The sequence below is a fragment of the Crocuta crocuta genome, unplaced genomic scaffold (assembly GCF_008692635.1).
Source record: "Crocuta crocuta isolate KB4526 unplaced genomic scaffold, BGI_CrCroc_1.0 scaffold28, whole genome shotgun sequence".
Lineage (NCBI taxonomy): Eukaryota > Metazoa > Chordata > Mammalia > Carnivora > Hyaenidae > Crocuta > Crocuta crocuta.
This window is the reverse complement of record NW_027533256.1, coordinates 2,888,778-2,905,952: the sequence shown is the minus strand read 5'-3', so window position 1 is coordinate 2,905,952 and position 17,175 is coordinate 2,888,778. Positions and strand designations below refer to the sequence as shown.

Sequence of the window (17,175 nt, the reverse complement as noted above, 5' to 3'; positions counted from 1 at the left end):
CAGCAAGTGTTGGAGAAGACATGAAGAAAGAGGGACTCCCCTGTCCTGTCAGTAGGAGTACGATCTGGCGCAGCCACTGTGAAAAACAGTAGGGAGGTTCCTCAAAAAATTAAAAATAGAACTACCCAGGGGCACCTGGGTGGCTCAGCTGGTTAACCCTCCTACTTCAGCTCAGGTCGTGATCTCATGATTCGTGTGTTTGAGCCCCACGTCAGACTCCACGCTGACAGTGTGGATCCTGCTTGGGATTCTCTCTCTTTCTCTCTCTCTCTCTGTCTCGCCCCTACTCACAATTTCTCTCTTTTTCCCTCTCTCTCACAAATAAATAAATAAGCTTTAAAAAAAAACAAAGAGAAAAAGAAAAATAGTACTAACCCTATGATTCAGGGGTGCCTGGGTGGCTCAATCAGTTAAGCATTGGACTTAGGCACATGTCATGACCTCATGGTTCATGAGTTTGAGCCCCACATCAGGCTCTCTGCTGTCAGCACAGAGCCCACTTCAGATCCTCTCTCTCTCTCTGGCCTTTTCCTGTTCGTGCATGCGCGCACATGCGCTCTCTCTCTCTCTCTCTCTCTCTCAAATAAACATTTTTTAAAAGGGAGGGGCTGGTACCTGGGTGACTCAATCAGTTAAGCGTCAGACTTAGGCTCAAGTCATGATCTCATGGTTTATGGGATCACGCCCTGCATTGGGCTCCACACTTAGCCCGCAGAGCTTGCTTGGGATTTTCTCTCTCTGCCCCTCCCCAACTCATGCTTGCTCTCTCTCTCTCAGAATGAATGAATAAACTTTAAAAAAGAAATTTAACGTAAGAATTTTAAAACTTTAAAGACAAAGAACTACCCTGTGATCCAGCAACTCCACTACTGGGTATTTACATAAAAAGTACAAAAACACTAATATATATACCCTGAAGTTTAGAGCAGCAATATTTAGCATAGCCAAATTATAGAAGAACCCAAGTGTCCATCTATAGATGAGTGGATAAAGAAGAGGTGGTACATACACACACACACACACACACACACACACACACACACACACACACACACGGGAATATTATTCAGCCATCAAAAAAGAAAAATGAAATCTTGCCATTTGCAATACAGACAGAGCTAGAGAATATAATACTAAGCAAAATAAACCAGTCAGAGGAAGACAAATATCATTTTATTTCACTCATATGTGGAATTTAAGAAACAAAACAAATAAACAAAGGAGAGAAAAGGGAGAGACAGGCATACCAAGAAACTAGAGAACAAACTGATGGTTACCAGTGGGGAGGTGGGTGGGGGGATGGATGAAAAGGTGACTGAGGCACCTGGGTGGCTCAGTAGGGCTGAGCATAGACTCATGATTCGCGGGATGGAGCCCTGTGATGGGTTCTGTGTTGACTATATTGAGCCTGCTTGGGATTCTCTTTCTCCCTCTCTCTCTACCCCTCCCTAACTTGCATGCACTCTCTCTCTCTCAAAATAAATGAATAAACTAAAAAAAAAAAAAAGACTACACTTATCATGATGATCGCTGAGTAATGTAGAGAATAGTTGAATCACTATATTGTACACCTGAAACTAATATAACACTGTATGGTAACTATACTGGAATTAAAACAAAAATAAAAAAAACTTTAAAAAAGAAGGTGCTTGGGTGGCTTAGTCAGTTGGGCATCCAACTCTTGGTTTCTGGTCAGATCATGATCTCACGGTTCATGAGTTCAAACCCCACCTCAGGTTCGACACTGACAGTATAGAACCTGCTTGGGATTCTCTCTCTTCCCCTCTCTCTGTCTCTCTCTCTCTCTGTCTCTCTCTCTCTCTCTGTCAAAATAAATAAATAAACTTTTAAAAAAGTTTTAAAAACTTTAAAAAAGACATTATGGGTCCATGAGTATTCATTATATTATTTTCTATTTAATCTAGATGTTCAAATATTTTTATGAGATTTTTTAAAGCTTTATTTTAAAAAGATGTACACGAATTAACTAAGTTTTCAATCTAAAACATCTAAAAACTTAAATAAGATAAAATAAAGTAAGAAAAGAGAACTAACTAAGAAAAGAGCCTGCAGCGCCTGGGTGGCTCAGTCGGTTAGGCGTCCGACTTCAGCCCACGTCATGATCTCATGGTTCATGGGTTCGAGCCCTGCGTCAGGCTCTGTGCTGACAGCTAGCTCAGAGCCTGAAGCTTGTTTCAGATTCTGTGTCTCCTTCTGTCTCCGACCCTCCCCTGCTACGCTTGTCTCTCTCTCTCTCAGAAATAAATAAAAACATTAAAAAAATTTTTTTAAAGAAAAGAGCCAATATTAGTGACATGCAAAGCATATATGTCTAAACATTTGTTCTTTGAAAACCGTAATAAAATAAGAAATCACCTTCATTAGCATGACTAGTTAAGTAAAAAAGAAATAAAAGAAGAAAACATTAGGAATTATAAAGACAATGTAAAACAAGTAGTGATTACAAGGGAATTTTGTGTGCTATTCCGTGTCAATAAATTTGAAACCATAGATGCAGATATAGGCATAAATCTTCATGACCTTACTTTTTTTTGAGAGAGAGAGAGTGCATGTGTACAAGTAGGGGAAGGGCAGAGGGAGAGGGAGGGAGAGAATCTTAAGCAGGCTCCATGCTTTATGAAGAAGAACCTAGAAATCACAGATCAGAGGGAGAATAAGGGGAGGGACCGAAGGAGAGCCCTGAGAAAGTACAGTATCTGGACTGATAAGCAAGGAGCAGAGATGCAGAATAGGAGAGAAAGGGCAAGCGGGAGTCCTGTGTCAATGAAGAGAATGGAGTCTGCTGCAAGGTTTTTCTTTTCTTTCTTTTTTTTTCTTGTTGAGAGAGAGGGCATGAACAGGGGAGGGACACACGGAGAGAGAGAGTACTGACATGGGGCTCAATCTCACGACTGTGAGATCATGACATGAGCCAAGATCAAGAGTCAGACGCTCAACCCACTGAGCCTCCCAGGCGCCCCTTCATGACCTTAAATTAGACAACGGTTTCTTAGATAGGATACCAACAGCACACACAATAATAACAAGAACTCCATATATATAAATAAAACTGGACTTCATTGAAATTTAAAACATGTTTCCAAGGACATCATCCAGAGAGTAAAAAGGTGACCCAAGAGTGGGAAAAAATATTTGTAAATCATGTTATCTGATAAGGGACTTGTGCTTGGAGTATATAGAAACTCTTACAACTCAATAGTAAAAGCCAGCCCAGGCAAAAAAATGGGCGAAGGATCTAAACAGACATTTCTTTAAAGAAGATATACAGGAGGTCAATAAGCACAAGAAAAAATGCTCAACACCATTACTCATAAAAGAAATGAAAATCAAAATCGCAAGGACCTAACACTTCATACCCACCAGGACAGCTTTAATCAAAAACATAAAGGGGCACCTGGGTGGCTCAGTCAGTTAAGCGGCTGACTTTGGCTCAGGTCATGATCTCTCGGTTCGTGGGTTCGAGCCCCATGTCGGGCTCTGCGCTGACAGCTCAGAGCCTGGAGCCTGTTTCAGATTCTGTGTCTCCCTCTCTCTCTGACCTTCCCCCGTTGATGCTGTCTCTCTCTCTCCCTCTCTCAGAAATAAATAAAACATTAAAAAAAAAGCCATAGATAATAGCAAGGGGTGCTGAGGATGGGGAGAAATTTGAATTCTCATACTGCTGGTGGGAATGTAAAATGGCGCAACTCTTTTGGAAAACAGGCTGGTAGTTCTTCAGATGGTTAAATGTAAGGTTTAACCAGCAATTCCAATCCTACATACACACCTAAGAGAAATGAAAACATATGTGTACACAAAAACTTGTACATGAATGTTTATAGAAGCATTGTTCATAATAGCAAAGAGGTGAAAACAACCCAAATGTCCATTAAGAGATGGATAGATTTTTTTTTTAAATACACATTTGTGCAATGGAATATTCTTCAGCCACAAAAAAGAATGCTACAGGGGCCCTTGGATGGCTCAGTCAGTGAAGCGACTGACTTCCACTCAGGTCAAGATCTCGCGGTTTGTGGGTTTGAGCCCCACATCAGGCTCTGTGCTGACAGCTTAGAGCCTGGAGCCTGCTTTAGATTCTGTGTCTCCCTCTCTCTCTTCCCCTTCCCCGCTCAAGCTCTGTCTGTCTCTCCCTCTCAAAGATAAATAAACATTAAAAAACTTTTTAAAAAAAGGAATGCTACAGTATTTCAAGATGGGACTTGAAAACATTATGCTAACTGGAAGAAGCCAGCCACAGAAGTCCACATTTTACATGATTCTATTCATATAAAAATCCAGAACAGAGAAATTACAGAGACATAAAGTAGATTAGCGATCGCTAAGGACTGCAGAAGGAGGAAGGGAATCTAGGGGAGTAATAGTGAAAGTGTATGCGGCTTTCTTAAGGTAATTAAAATATTCTAAACTTGACTGTGGTGATGATTGTGCATACTGGTGAATTTACTAAAAATGATTTAATTGTACCGTTTACATAGTGACTTGCGTGGTGCATGAATTATATCTCAATAAACTGTTTTAAGAAAAATTCTCTTCCGGTAATTTTTAAGACAAGCAGGGAGGAAAAATCAGTTAGGGTATAGAAGGTCTAAACAACGCTATCAACCTAACTGACCTACTAACCTAACTGACATCTATAGAACACTCCACACTACAGCAGAATTCTTTCTTTTTCTCTTTCAAGTGCATGTAGAACATTCACCAAAGACAGATATATTCTCACCCATTAAAAAAAAAACTCAACAAATTTAAAATGTTTGAAATCATCTATGGTATATACTCTAACCACAATGGAATCAATCTAGATATTAATGACAGAAAGATGTCTGGGGAAAATCCCTTCGGATATTCAGAAACAAAACAATGTAATTCTAGTGGTGTCCAGGTGGCTCAATTGATTGAGCATCTGACTCCTGATTTCAAGTCGGGTCATGATCCCAGGGTCATGGGATCCAGCCCTGGGTCAGGCTCTATGCTGAGCATGGAGCCTCCTTAAGATTCTCTCTCCCTCCCTCTGACCCTCTCCCCTGCCTATATGCTCTCTCTCGAAAATAAAAAAGTTTTTAAATAATAATGAAACAATATAATTCTAAACAACTCATGAATAAAAGAGGAAATCACAAGGTGATTAGAAAATATTTTAATTGAAGAAAAATTAAAAATACAATATATAAAACCCATGGGACATAGCTAAAGCAGTACATTGAGAGAAATCTATAGCACTGAATGCTCATATTTAAAAAAAAAAGAAGAAGCATCTCAAATCAATGGTCTAAGCTTCCACATTAAGAAACCAGAAAATAGGGGCGCCTGGGTGGCTCAGTCGGTTAAGTGTCCGACTTCAGCTCAGGTCATGATTTCATGGTTCGTGGGTTTGAGCCCCGCATCAGGCTCTGTGCTGACAGCTAGCTCAGAGCCTGGAACCTATCTTCGGATTCTGTATCTTCCTCTCTCTCTGGTCCTCCCCTGCTCACAGTATCTCTATCTCTCTCTCAAAAATAAATAAAAACATTAAAAGGGAAAAAGAAACTAGAAAATAAAAAACTAAATCCAAAAATAAAAGAGAGAAATAATAAAGATAATAGAAATCAATAAAACAGAAAATAATGAATGAAATAGAAATTGGTTCTTTGAAACCATTAGTAGAATTAATAAATTTTTCACTAGACTGATCAAAATAGCAAGAAAATATACAATTTACCAATATCAGGCATGAAGGAGTCATCATCACTGCAGATCCCACAGACAAAGGAATTTATAAAGAACCAATAATCTGGTAACTTAGATTAAATAAACAAATAGTTTGAGAGACATAAAATATCAAAATTCACTCAAGAAATACACAACCTGAATAGCTTTGTATCTATTAAAGAATTTGAATTTGTTCTTTAAAATCTACCCACAACAAAAACGTGGGCCCAAAAGACATTACTAGTGAATTCTACCAAATATTTAAGGAAGAAATAATACCAATTCTACACAAACGCTCCCAGAAAATGGAAGAGAGAATATTTTTCACCTCATTTTTATGAGGTCAACATTATCGTGATATTAAACTAAAGATACTTCAAGAAAACTATGGAGCAGGGGCACTTGGGTGGCTCAGTCAGTTAAGCATCCGTCTTTGGCTCAGGTCATGACCTCACAGTTTGTGAGTTCAAGCCCTATGTCAGGTTCTGTGCTGACAGCTCAGAGCCTGGAGCCTGCTTCAGATTCTGTGTCTCCTTCTCTCTCTGCCCCTCCCTCCTCATGTTCTATCTCTCTCTCTTTCTCTCAAAAGTAAATAAACATTTAAAAAAAAATTTTTAAGAAAAAGAAAGCTACCGACCAATATCCCTCACAGACACAGGTTTTTTTAGATTTTTAACAAAGTATTAGCAAATTGAATTCAAAAATATATACAAAGGATTATATACAAAGGATAATGTATCATGACCATACAGGGTTTATCCCAGGAATTCAAGGTTGATTTGACATTCAAAAATCGAAGTAATTTGTCATATGAGCAGACTAAAAAGGAAACAACTATAATCATCTCAACAGATGCATAAAAAACTTTTGACATAACCAATGCCCATTCCTAATAAAAAATTCCCAGCAAAATAATAATAATGGAAAAGCTCCTCACCCTAATAAAGCACATCTAGGAAAAATCTTTAGTTAACATTATACTTAATGATCAAGGATTGAAATGTCTCCCCAAAGACTGGAAACAAGGCAAAGTTGTCTTTTCTCCCCACATTTATTCAACATTGTACTAAGAGCCTAACCAATGTAATAAGGCAAGAAAAAGAAATTTTAAATGTATACATATTGGAAAGGAAGAAATAAAATTGTCTCTATTTGCATATGATATGATCATCTACATATAAAATCTTAAAGAATCTACCAAAAAAAAACTATGTGAACTAATAGGTGATTTTAGAAAGGCACAGAAAATAAGGTAGTCAATACACCAAAATTAATTATATTCCTATATCTCATCAACAAACAAGTGAAAATTAAATTTTGAAATACCATGTACCACAGCATCAAAAAACACGAAATAGAGATAAACTTAACAAAATGTGTACTCTAGTCTACAAAACATTGCTGAGAGAAAAAGACCTAAATAAATGGAGCACCATACCTTTCTCACAGATTGGAAAACAACTGTATCAATATGTCAGCTCACCTCAAATTGGTCTACGTGTCCAAGGCAATCTAAACTTCCTAGTAAGCTTTTTATAGAAACTGACAAGCTGATTCTAAAATTTATGTGGAGAAGCAAAAGTCCTGGAATAACCAAAAAATGTTGAAAAAGAACAAAGGGTGACTCAAAACAATTCAGTCTCCAGATTTACTACAAAACTATAGTTGTAAGATTTACTATGAAATCATACTGTGATATTTGTGTAAGGGTAGGTATATGCATCAGTGAAACAGAACAGAGTCCAGAAATAGAGCCACACAGATATGGTCAAATTACTCAATGGAGAAAGAATTTTCCTTCCTGGCAAATAGAACGTGGACCCTTACTTTACCCCCTATATATGCTCATGTTTTACCTGTCAAGGGGTGAGAAAGGTAATATCATGTCCCCCTGCCCCTCCAAATAGAAAAGATGTACCAGAGACAGGATGGTCAACAGTCCCAGTTTGCCGGGAACTGGGGAGATTCCCAAGATGCAGAAGTTTCACTTTTAAAACCAATAAAGGCTGGGTCAACCAAGACAAGAAGGTTTACCCTAAGCAGAGATATTACCAGTTTACCCATAATATCCCTCTTCCCTCCTGGCTCTGCTTTCCATAACTCATCACTCCAAAAAACAATAGCCTTACCTTCTCCATGACCCCAGCTTCTTGGCTCACAGAAGTGAACCAGAGCTGGGCCAGTCATACACCCACTGAATGGCGTCTAAACTAAGAGACAAAAAAGTTGGGGTCATTTAATGATAACAGATCTTGGAAGTGGAAGACCACCTAGAATTCAGACCTGGGATAGCATTAGAAGGGCTGCATCGGCAGATGAATAGCACTGGAGGTGGCTTGTAGGGGCAAGTGTGCAGGAAAAAAAAAATGAGAAACTGGGAAAGAAACAACTCTGGCTACAGACAGCTTCCGGATTCCAGATTGTGCTTGCCATTCTTGGATTATAAGAGGTAGCTTGCAAGGATCCTCCTTTACCCAGCACATCCTTCCCAAAGTGTCTGGCCACCCCAGCTGGATGGAGGACTTCTGGCATCTCTCACAATAGAGGCACACAGTAGGCATTTACTATATGTGCGTAGAATCAATTATAAGCTGTGATGGTCAATTTTATATGTCAACATGGATAGGCCATGTGCCCAATTGTCTAGTCAAGTCTAGTCTAGATGTTGCTGTGAAGATTTTTGTAGACGTGATTACCATTCACAATTGGCTGACTTAAGTAAAGCCGATTACTCTCCTCACCCAACCAGTTGAAAGCCTTAAGAGCAAAAAACTGAGGTTTCCCCATGAAGAAGGAATTCTGCCTCAAGACTGGAACATAGAAATCCAGCCTGAGTTTCTAGTCTGCTGGTGTGCCCTACAGATGACAGACCTGCCCATCCCCACAATCAGGTGAGCCAATTCCTTAAAATAAATCTAAACAGACAGACAGACAGACTGGAGGATCGATCGATCAATCGACCGATAGATAGATAGATAGATAGATAGATATCTCCTAAGGGTAGGGTCACTTCTGATGAAATGGTACCTTTCAAGGAATCCTTCACAGAGGTGGCTGTCCCAACTGCTGGTGTGTTCCCTTTATACAGGTGCTTTTTATTCTAAGCCGTGAACTTTAATCTTCTGGGAAAAACATACAAACAGAGAAGAACTCCATGAGGTGAGAAATGTGCTTTTGCTAATGTTTATCAGGTACTTCAACAAACCAGGCTCTACTGGGAGCATCTCGTTTAATCCCGCCCACAGATCTGCAATATAGGTCCTACTGCCATCGTCCCCAATGTACGTAAAAGGAAACTGAGACTCAGGGAAGCTTGGATAACTTGCTAAGGTGAAATTAATCAGTGGAAGACACTTACAATTGGAGGGTGGTCAGAGCCGCTGAACTTGGCCCCAATGACCACTGTACCACTTCCGGCACAAGTGATGTAAAAAAAGGCTGGCATGGTGTGGGCATCGGGTATGGTGCCAATAATGCCAGGCTGCTCTATGCCGTATTCAGAACTGGGTCAGTGACACACTTGGGGTCAAGTCACACTAAACCCCTCACACACACACACTCACTTTAACCTTGAGTATAAACTGACTCCGGAAGTGACCCCCCCACCCCACCTCCCAAGCTCCAGGCCACATTCTTTCAGAAGACTTGCCCTCTCCTGTGAGAATAAGGGACAAATCCAAGAACTTCCACCAAGACCATAACGCCCCATGTACATTAGGACTTGGTGTCATCCGAAATGACACCACCTTCAACCCCACCTCCTCTCCGAATGGACACAGCCCAGTCATGAGCTAGTGAGGTCTCTGGACCCCAGTCTCAGTCCTGTTCCTTATCAGCCCACTAATTTTTATCTGGAACAACACCTGAGGCACAAAATAACTTAATCTGAAAAAGGAAGGGGTGTACACGTACTCAAGGCACAGACGTCCGAAATCTTTAGCATCTCACAGAGCCCAGCTGTGAGAACCCATGACGGCCAGAAAATAAACATATCAGTGAAAGGATAGGATAAAAACAAATGGCCCCGAGGCCTAATGTCACATAATTTTACAAGAACATGGGAGAAATAGGTATGCAAAGGCACTCAAGGAATTTCGCCCCCAAAGTCGGATGTGAAATCTGGTTCCAAATGGGAAAACCCTAAGAAGCTTTGTTAATTTTCATGTGAGAAAAACCTGGAAAGTTGTAATGCTAGCCACTCGGCGAGATTAGCTGATGGACAGGCAGCCTGCTGCAACCTGTTACTCTGAGCTGGAGCTGAGACCTGAGGTCGGGTTACAGGGAGGTGGGAGATAAGCAGCTGGTGGCCTTTCTCAGAAACTGTCCCTGCTGACCTCCAACCCGGAAGGGGAAGCAGGGAGGTGGCAAGCATGGTCAGCCCTGATGCAAGGGGAGAGAAATTAAACCTCAGCAGCTCCTCAGGCATCCCCCTTTCAACAGGCAGGACAGGGGCTTCCCTCCATCCAGAGCGGAGTCTGCTCAAAGTCCTTGACCTTTGGCAGCAGCCAGGAAAGGGCAAGGAGCTACCCGGAAAGTCAAGTTCTCTGCTGGGCACTGACCACTGGCCGGCTGCGTGGCTCCAGGCATTGGTCTTTGGTATCTGCCTCCATCCCAGTGGGCCCAAGCTCTTCGGGAACCTGCAGAAATCTTAGAAAAGAACAAGCACTCTGTCCCTCCTTATATGTCCCCTTCAGCCGTTGTAGGCGAGGATATCTCTTTCCCTGGATCCTCATCAACATTACTACTGTCAAATTTCTTTGACACTCGCCTATTTAGTGTTATAATCTGGTGTGGTTTACTAGTGACATTGGGCCTTTCACTTTCTAAAAGTGCTACCACCAGAGATGGGGGGTCCATGGACCTCACCGCCTCAGTCAGCACCGCATCGCTGGGCTTGGGGAAGGCAAGAAGGAAAGGGGGCCCAGGCGGTGAGCTGCAAAGGAACCAGAGGCCCTCAGCAGGTGCTGTGTAAGCAGCGGTGGCACGGGAAGCTTGCACAGGGCCTCCTCCACCCTCCCAGCCACCCAGAAACCCCTCCCCCATTGCAGATGAAGGAAAGAGCTTCCAGGAAGCAGTGTGATGGCACCCCAGGAGCTCGCTCACCAGCACAGCTGTCCAACCTTTCTTCTGCCACCTGCCAACAGAACACGGGGATAGCAAGCCAGGAAGTGGGGCCCCGTTAGTCAAGTGCACAATCCTGGATGGAGCACCTACTGATGGAAGGCCCGTGCTGGGTCTCACTGTTCAGGCAGGTGAAACAGAAAAGTCTGGCCCCACCCCAAAGTACCAGCAACATGAATACCATCCACACACACACATACATGCACACACAGCTCTCAGAGACCATCTAAAATTCTTGATTAGGGGCATCTGGGTGGCTCAGTCGATTGAGTGTCCAACTTCCGGTTTCAACTCAGGTCATGGGCCATGAACCCAGGATCGTAGGATCAAGCCCCACATTGGGCTCTACACTGAGTGTGGAGCCTGCTTGGGATTCTCTCTCTCTCTTCTCCCCCCCCCCCCACTTCCACTCTTCACTGACCTCTCTATAAAAACTTATTTTTAAATAATAAACAAACAAATAAATAAAATTCTTGATTATACCAAGAAAATCATGAAGAAAAATATTTTAAAATCCTTAATCTCTCATCCACAGGACAAAATATTTTAGCCNAATAAGTTTCATTTTTTTAATATTTATTTTAAAATAATTTAAAAATAAGTATTTATTTATTTAAGTAATCTCTACGCCAAACATGAGACTCGAACTCACAACCCCGAGATCAAGAGTCACCGACTGAGCCAGACAGGTGCTCCCCAAAAATAAATTTTAAAACAGTGTATGCTATTTTATATACATTTTCCAGTAGACTCTCTAAAAATAAAATGGTATTAAAAGGCTGGAGGAAAAAAAATAAAGGCAAATATACACTAAGAAGATACAAAGAGAAAAACAGTTGTATTGATCAAACTAAAATCTAAGTCAAAATCTTAAAACAAGGAAGGAAACTGAAATGAGCTCTAAGTCCGTGAAAAGGTGACAGAATTGCCATCACTTCTATGTGATCATAGATCCTATTTCAGCTCGTATAACCTATCCCCAAACACATGTATATTGTGACTTTTATGCTTTCACTGAAGATTCTCGAGGTTTAGAGGAGAGGTCACACTGCAGAGCACACAGGCTTCCATTTAAAAAGAAAGCCTCACCCATCCCTCTGGTCCAGATATTGTGACACGAATGCGTGCAAGCCATGCACCCACATTCCCCAGCCGCATCCAGATGCCGGCACTGAAGCCAACAATGTTCGTGGCCACCAGGTGCTTTCAGGCTAACGGAGGAGACAGACCATGAACCAGCAAACGGATATATAAGCAAAAAGAAAGGCAGCAAATCCATAGAGACAGAAGGCCGACCAGGGGCTGCCAAGGGCTGAGGGGAGGAGGGGATGGGGAGGGAGTGCTCCATCCGTAAAGGGTTTTGTTCTGGGATGAAAATGTCGGGGAACTTGATGGAGGCGGAGTTTGCACAACATTTTGCATGTACTGTCACTGAAATGGACACGTTAAAATGGTGCATTTTATGTTGTGTGTAATTTACCACAATTACTTTTTTAAAAAAGATATGTGTAGATGCTGTAGGTTCTGTAGAGGAAATTAGGCATTGTAAGAGAGAGAACGGGATGGGACTCATGGAGAGTGGGTGGTTAGGGAAGCACTCAGCCTCGTGAGGATCTGGGGAGAGAGCATTCCCCCGAAGAGGGCCACCGACGGGTGGTGATTAGGTGGGAGAGGGGGCACGGGCCAACAAGAAGCACTCTATTTTCTCTGAGTGCATTGGAAGCCAGTGAGGTGGGGAGATGAATGAGCTAAGCAGGTGTTGTGACATTTCTTTGGCTGCTGTGCAGAGAAAGGATTGCAGGGAGTGAGCGTGAAGCAGGGGGGACCTACGAGGAACATCTGCAGGAGAGTACAGGGTTCCAGGCGGGGCTGCGTTCAAGGTCAACACTTCCCCGGTGGGGCTCAGGAGAAGGGAACTCACAGAGGCTAGGAGGGCCTGGGCCTAGGAGGCGAGGTTGCCATGGTTACTGGATGGTTCCCAGGAAACAGAGAAAAGGCAGATGCCCCGAGAAAAGGAGTGTGTCACACAGCTGTCGTCGGGGCCTGGACCGGGCCCATGTCGGGGAACAAGGCCGGGACAGATGTGCAGCAGCAGTGGCTTAATTCTGAGACACGGAGAGGATGCTCAGGAGGGTGTCTCAGAGCTGCTTCTGGTTGCTGCCCAGGCTAAGCCGACACCCCTAAGAGAGGGGGTTGACAGGGGTGGCCAGGGTCAGCCATGTTCAAGAAGCAGGCAGGAAGGAGGGTGGGGAAGGATATCTGGCTCCCAGGCAAAGGACGTCCAGATGGATACAGAGGTGGTCACAGAGGAAGCACTCTAATACCGACACAGTCGTTCGTGACAGAACAGACAGGTCCAGGTGGGGAGGTGTCCTGGGTCATGGCAGCAGTGGAATACACATCTCCTGGGTCCTTTTCCTAGGCCACACCCAGCTCCCCCCAACCACCACCACTAAGAAACAGGGATGACCGAACAAGCACGGAAGGGGCTGGAGGTTGTGAGGCTCCACAACCCCTGACATGTGATGGGGGCTTTTGTGGGAAAAGGGCACCTAACAGGGGAAGAGGGTGTGAAGGCCATGGTAACGTTGGAGGGGCTGGGCTTGAATCTACAAGGCACCCAGTATCAGAGCGTGCCTCGCCAGAGTCCTGTCAGACATCAGATTTTGCCAGAAATGGGACAAAACAGCAGACACCATGGTAGACCTCCATGGTATGTCCAGGCACAACTGGATAGCAGAAAAGTTCTCAGGGACAGGGCGCACCATGCCCAGCCCCGCCCTCCAGGGCCTGAGCCCTAGCGACAGCAAGGTCATGTCTGCTAGGAGCTGAGAAATAGCCCCAGAAATGAGGCAGTGGGAGGGAGGCTTTAGGGAACAAGACAGGGCTGGGGCAATGGGCAGGAGCAAGCAAGGCATCATTCCAGGCTCATCGGGCCTGAGTAAGTCGTGCTCGGAGATCCCAAGAGGCACATACCTCAACATGGCAGATCCTTCCCTCAGGACACAAGCGGGGTGGTGAAGGTAAGAGAAAAGGTCCAGACAATGGACCATGTCTCCACTTACTCCTGCCCTGAGCCACCATGTGGCTGCTGGGCCCCAAGCCTCACTCCTGGCACACCAGTCTGCTGTGTTCCCTGGGATATGTCTACCCCCAGTCTCAAGGGCCAAAGTATCCTCCGGTTCGCCAAAGTCAGCACTCAGTCGCATTGCACAAGAGGATGAAGAAGTATTCATGTATTTGCTTATATAGATGAACAAATGAATGCATGCACAGATCATTTGTTAAATTAAAGTCTGAGTTTAGGGGTGCCTGGGTGGCTCAGTTCGTCAAGTGTCTGACTTCGGCTCAGGTCATGATCTCACAGTTTGAGGGTTTAAGCCCCGCATTGGGCTCTGTGCTGACAGCTAGCTTAGAGCCTGGAGCCTGCTTCAGATTCTGTATCTCTCTCTCTCTGACTCTCCCCTGCTCACGCTGCCTCTCTCTCTCTCAGAAATAAATAACACATTAAAAAAATAAAGTCTGAGTTGAAACATGAATGAATGGAGGGGTGCCTGGGTGGCTGAGTGGGTTAAGCATCCAACTTCGGCTCAGGTCATGATCTCATGGTTCATGAGTTCGATCCCTGCATTGAGGTCTGTGCTGACAGCTCAGAGCCTGGAGCCTGCTTGGAGTTCTGTGTTGCCCTCGCTCTCTGCCCCTTCCCCGCTTGTGTAGGCTCTCTCTCTTTCTCTCTCTCAAAAATAAACAGTTTTTAAAAATTAACATTAAAAAAAAGTGAATGAGTAGAAATAAACATCAGTCACCAGACCCAAGGCCAAAGTCAAGGGATGTTCTTCTCAACTCCACTTCTTAGCATTTAAGTGACTTTGGATGGACTGAGTCACTTCCGTGAGCCGTGGCTTCCCCGTCTGAAATGGGTTCACAGGGCTATGGGAACACTCAGTGAGGGCAGGCACCTGATAAATGTAGGATACTCACAGATCAGATGGGGGCTTGTAAACCCTTCATCATGATTCCAGAACACACAGCAAGCACCTTGCATCCCAGACCCTTACAGCAGAAGTTCTGCAACCTTCTGAGGCAATGTCAGCCCCCCCAGAGCTCGCCGCGGTCCACCTGGGCACTTCCGCAGGCAGGACTGAAGCAAAGAGCTGACATTTGAACGAGATCCTGACCTGAAATACACACACTCCTCAGTGTGTCTCCTCCTCTTCTCCATTCTTTTTAAATCAGAAAATTAATTACCTGGAAAAGAGTCTTCTGCACCAGAAACCCAAATGAGTTTAATGTATAATTTACACATGAAAATGTAGATGTCAGTGTGTGACAAATTGCCATAAAAATGTTTTTGCAGTTCAATTTTTAGGCATCTGTCTTCCTCCCAGAAGAGCCAGCCTGCAGACGGTGTGAGGCCCCAGGGCCCAGGCCAGGTGGNGTGATGGCAGTTGCCAGGGCAGCCCGGCCCGGAAGGCCCCGGCCTGGGTACCAGCCACAGACAGCCAAGTCGGAGCTCTCCCCCTTGGGTCCTGTCTTGTGTCTCATTCAAAATGGGGATTTAACTGCGTGCCAGCTCTCCGCTAGACCCAAGGATGGAAGACAGAATGCAGCATGGTCTCATGCTCCAGTGGCTTTGGGACCCCGGGGAGCGCCAGGCGAGCAGATGATAAAGGACAGACAGCGTGGCGAGTCCTCGGGCAGGGGCGGCCACTACCCTCCAAGCACCTGGAGAGGAACAAGTTCTTCCCTGCACGAGAAGCCTGCCCCAAAGACTCCTGGNGGGGGGGGGGGGGGGGGGGGGTTGGCGTTTCCAACAGCAAGAACTACTTGTGCCAAGACAGAGGCGAGGTAGAGCAAGTGTGTCCCCGTGGGTGAGAGCGGGGCCTGTAGCACATGGCAAGGACTGTCCGGTGGGGAGCCTGGAGTGGAGAGGAGGAGCCAGGTCGCCAAGACACCTGCACGCCCAGTCCAGATACCAGACTTGGTCCTGGATTGAAAACTTGAAACAGATCAAGTCTACGCCTCACTCTGCAGAACAGTATGGAGACCGAGGGGAGGGTTGCTGGGAGGAGCGAACGAGAGAGGGGACGAAGGGGCTCAGAAAACCGCAAAGTGCAGCATCCACAGAGAGTACCACCAACAGGGCCCCCAAGCCCCGTCCCAAGCCTCAGCGGCCTGACGACCTCACATGGCTCTTCATCACAAGTGCACCAGTCCTCAGGCGCATGACCGCACAGAAGCCACCTGAAAGGCAGGTGGGCCTCCTGTTTCTTCTCCGCAGCTGCTACTGCCGTTTGGGGCTGGTCATTCTTTGTGCGGGACATTCCCTGACACCCTCTTTCCAGAAGCCCAGCAAGGCTCAAGTCACAACACCAAGCATCCTCTCACACGAAAACAGGGAGGAGAGGCAGGTGTACTGTGCTGGCCCCAGCTGAGGGCCACCGTGCTCTGCACGCACAAGGGAGGGAGGGACTGCGTGTCCTCATTGCACTCTGGCCCGCCATCCTAGAGCCGCCGGGGAAGGTCAAGAGCATGCCCTCTCCCTCGCCAGGCAATCACCAACCACGTCTGAGCCCAAACCGAGATCCCAACGGTGTCTTCCCAGAACTTGGGCCTCCCACGGCAAGACAAAGCAAGTCCCCAGTCCCCATCCCCATCAGGGCCTCCAGGGAGCCCCCTCTGCAGCCTTAGAGCCTCACAGACCTGGTCAAAACACAGAGACCAGGTGAATGAGGCCAGACGCTCACCGGACAAGGCTTTCAAGTCCCCAGCACTCATCGCATTAGCGCTCGTTTGAAAGAATGCAGCCTTGGCATCAAGAACTTTGCCACCTCCTGGGAGGCCGGGGGTTGAGCCCTCGGTGACTCCCAGCCACGTACCTCGCTTGACTTTCGGGGGCCTGAGGCCCTCTGCCTCGGCCAGGGCCTCCCAAGCCTCGCGCTCCCTCCAGCGCCTCAGCTGCTCCTCTCGCATTTTGTAGAAGAGGATGTGCTTCTGCACATCACTGAGCTCAGCGAGGAGTTCGGGGTCGATGTACATGTCGTTCAGGATCTGCTGCAGCATGATGTCGCCTGGGGCGCACACACCAGAGGGTGGCCAGCCAGGGAGGCCCTGCCGGGTGGGTCACCCCAGGCTACTCCTCACCCCTGGCTCCTCGCTCTGGGGCCACTCGGGGGACCCGTTCTCTGTGCAGCATCAGCACTCTGCCTCAGCTTCCAGCCAGGGACAAACTCATCTCCTCTGCCCGGGACAGCGACAGGGGCCAGGCAGCAGGAAGCTCAGAAGCAGCCGGGGACCCTGAAGGAGGACAGGGCGGGCACCAGGAGCAATCTAGCCCTTCTGATG

At 45.6% G+C, this 17,175-nt stretch overlaps 1 protein-coding gene across 2 annotated transcripts in view; it reads right to left on the bottom strand.

Annotated features, from left to right (window-relative positions):
* The window catches only part of SH2D4B (SH2 domain containing 4B), an 87,832-nt gene extending 70,939 nt beyond the window's left edge, over positions 1–16,893 (bottom strand). For both annotated transcript variants that reach the window (XM_077746471.1, XM_077746472.1), the window contains exon 1: positions 16,696–16,893. In XM_077746471.1, coding sequence (XP_077602597.1) covers positions 16,696–16,893 — 198 coding nt within the window. The remainder of the gene's footprint in view (positions 1–16,695) is intronic.
* Positions 16,894–17,175: the final 282 nt, after the last annotated feature.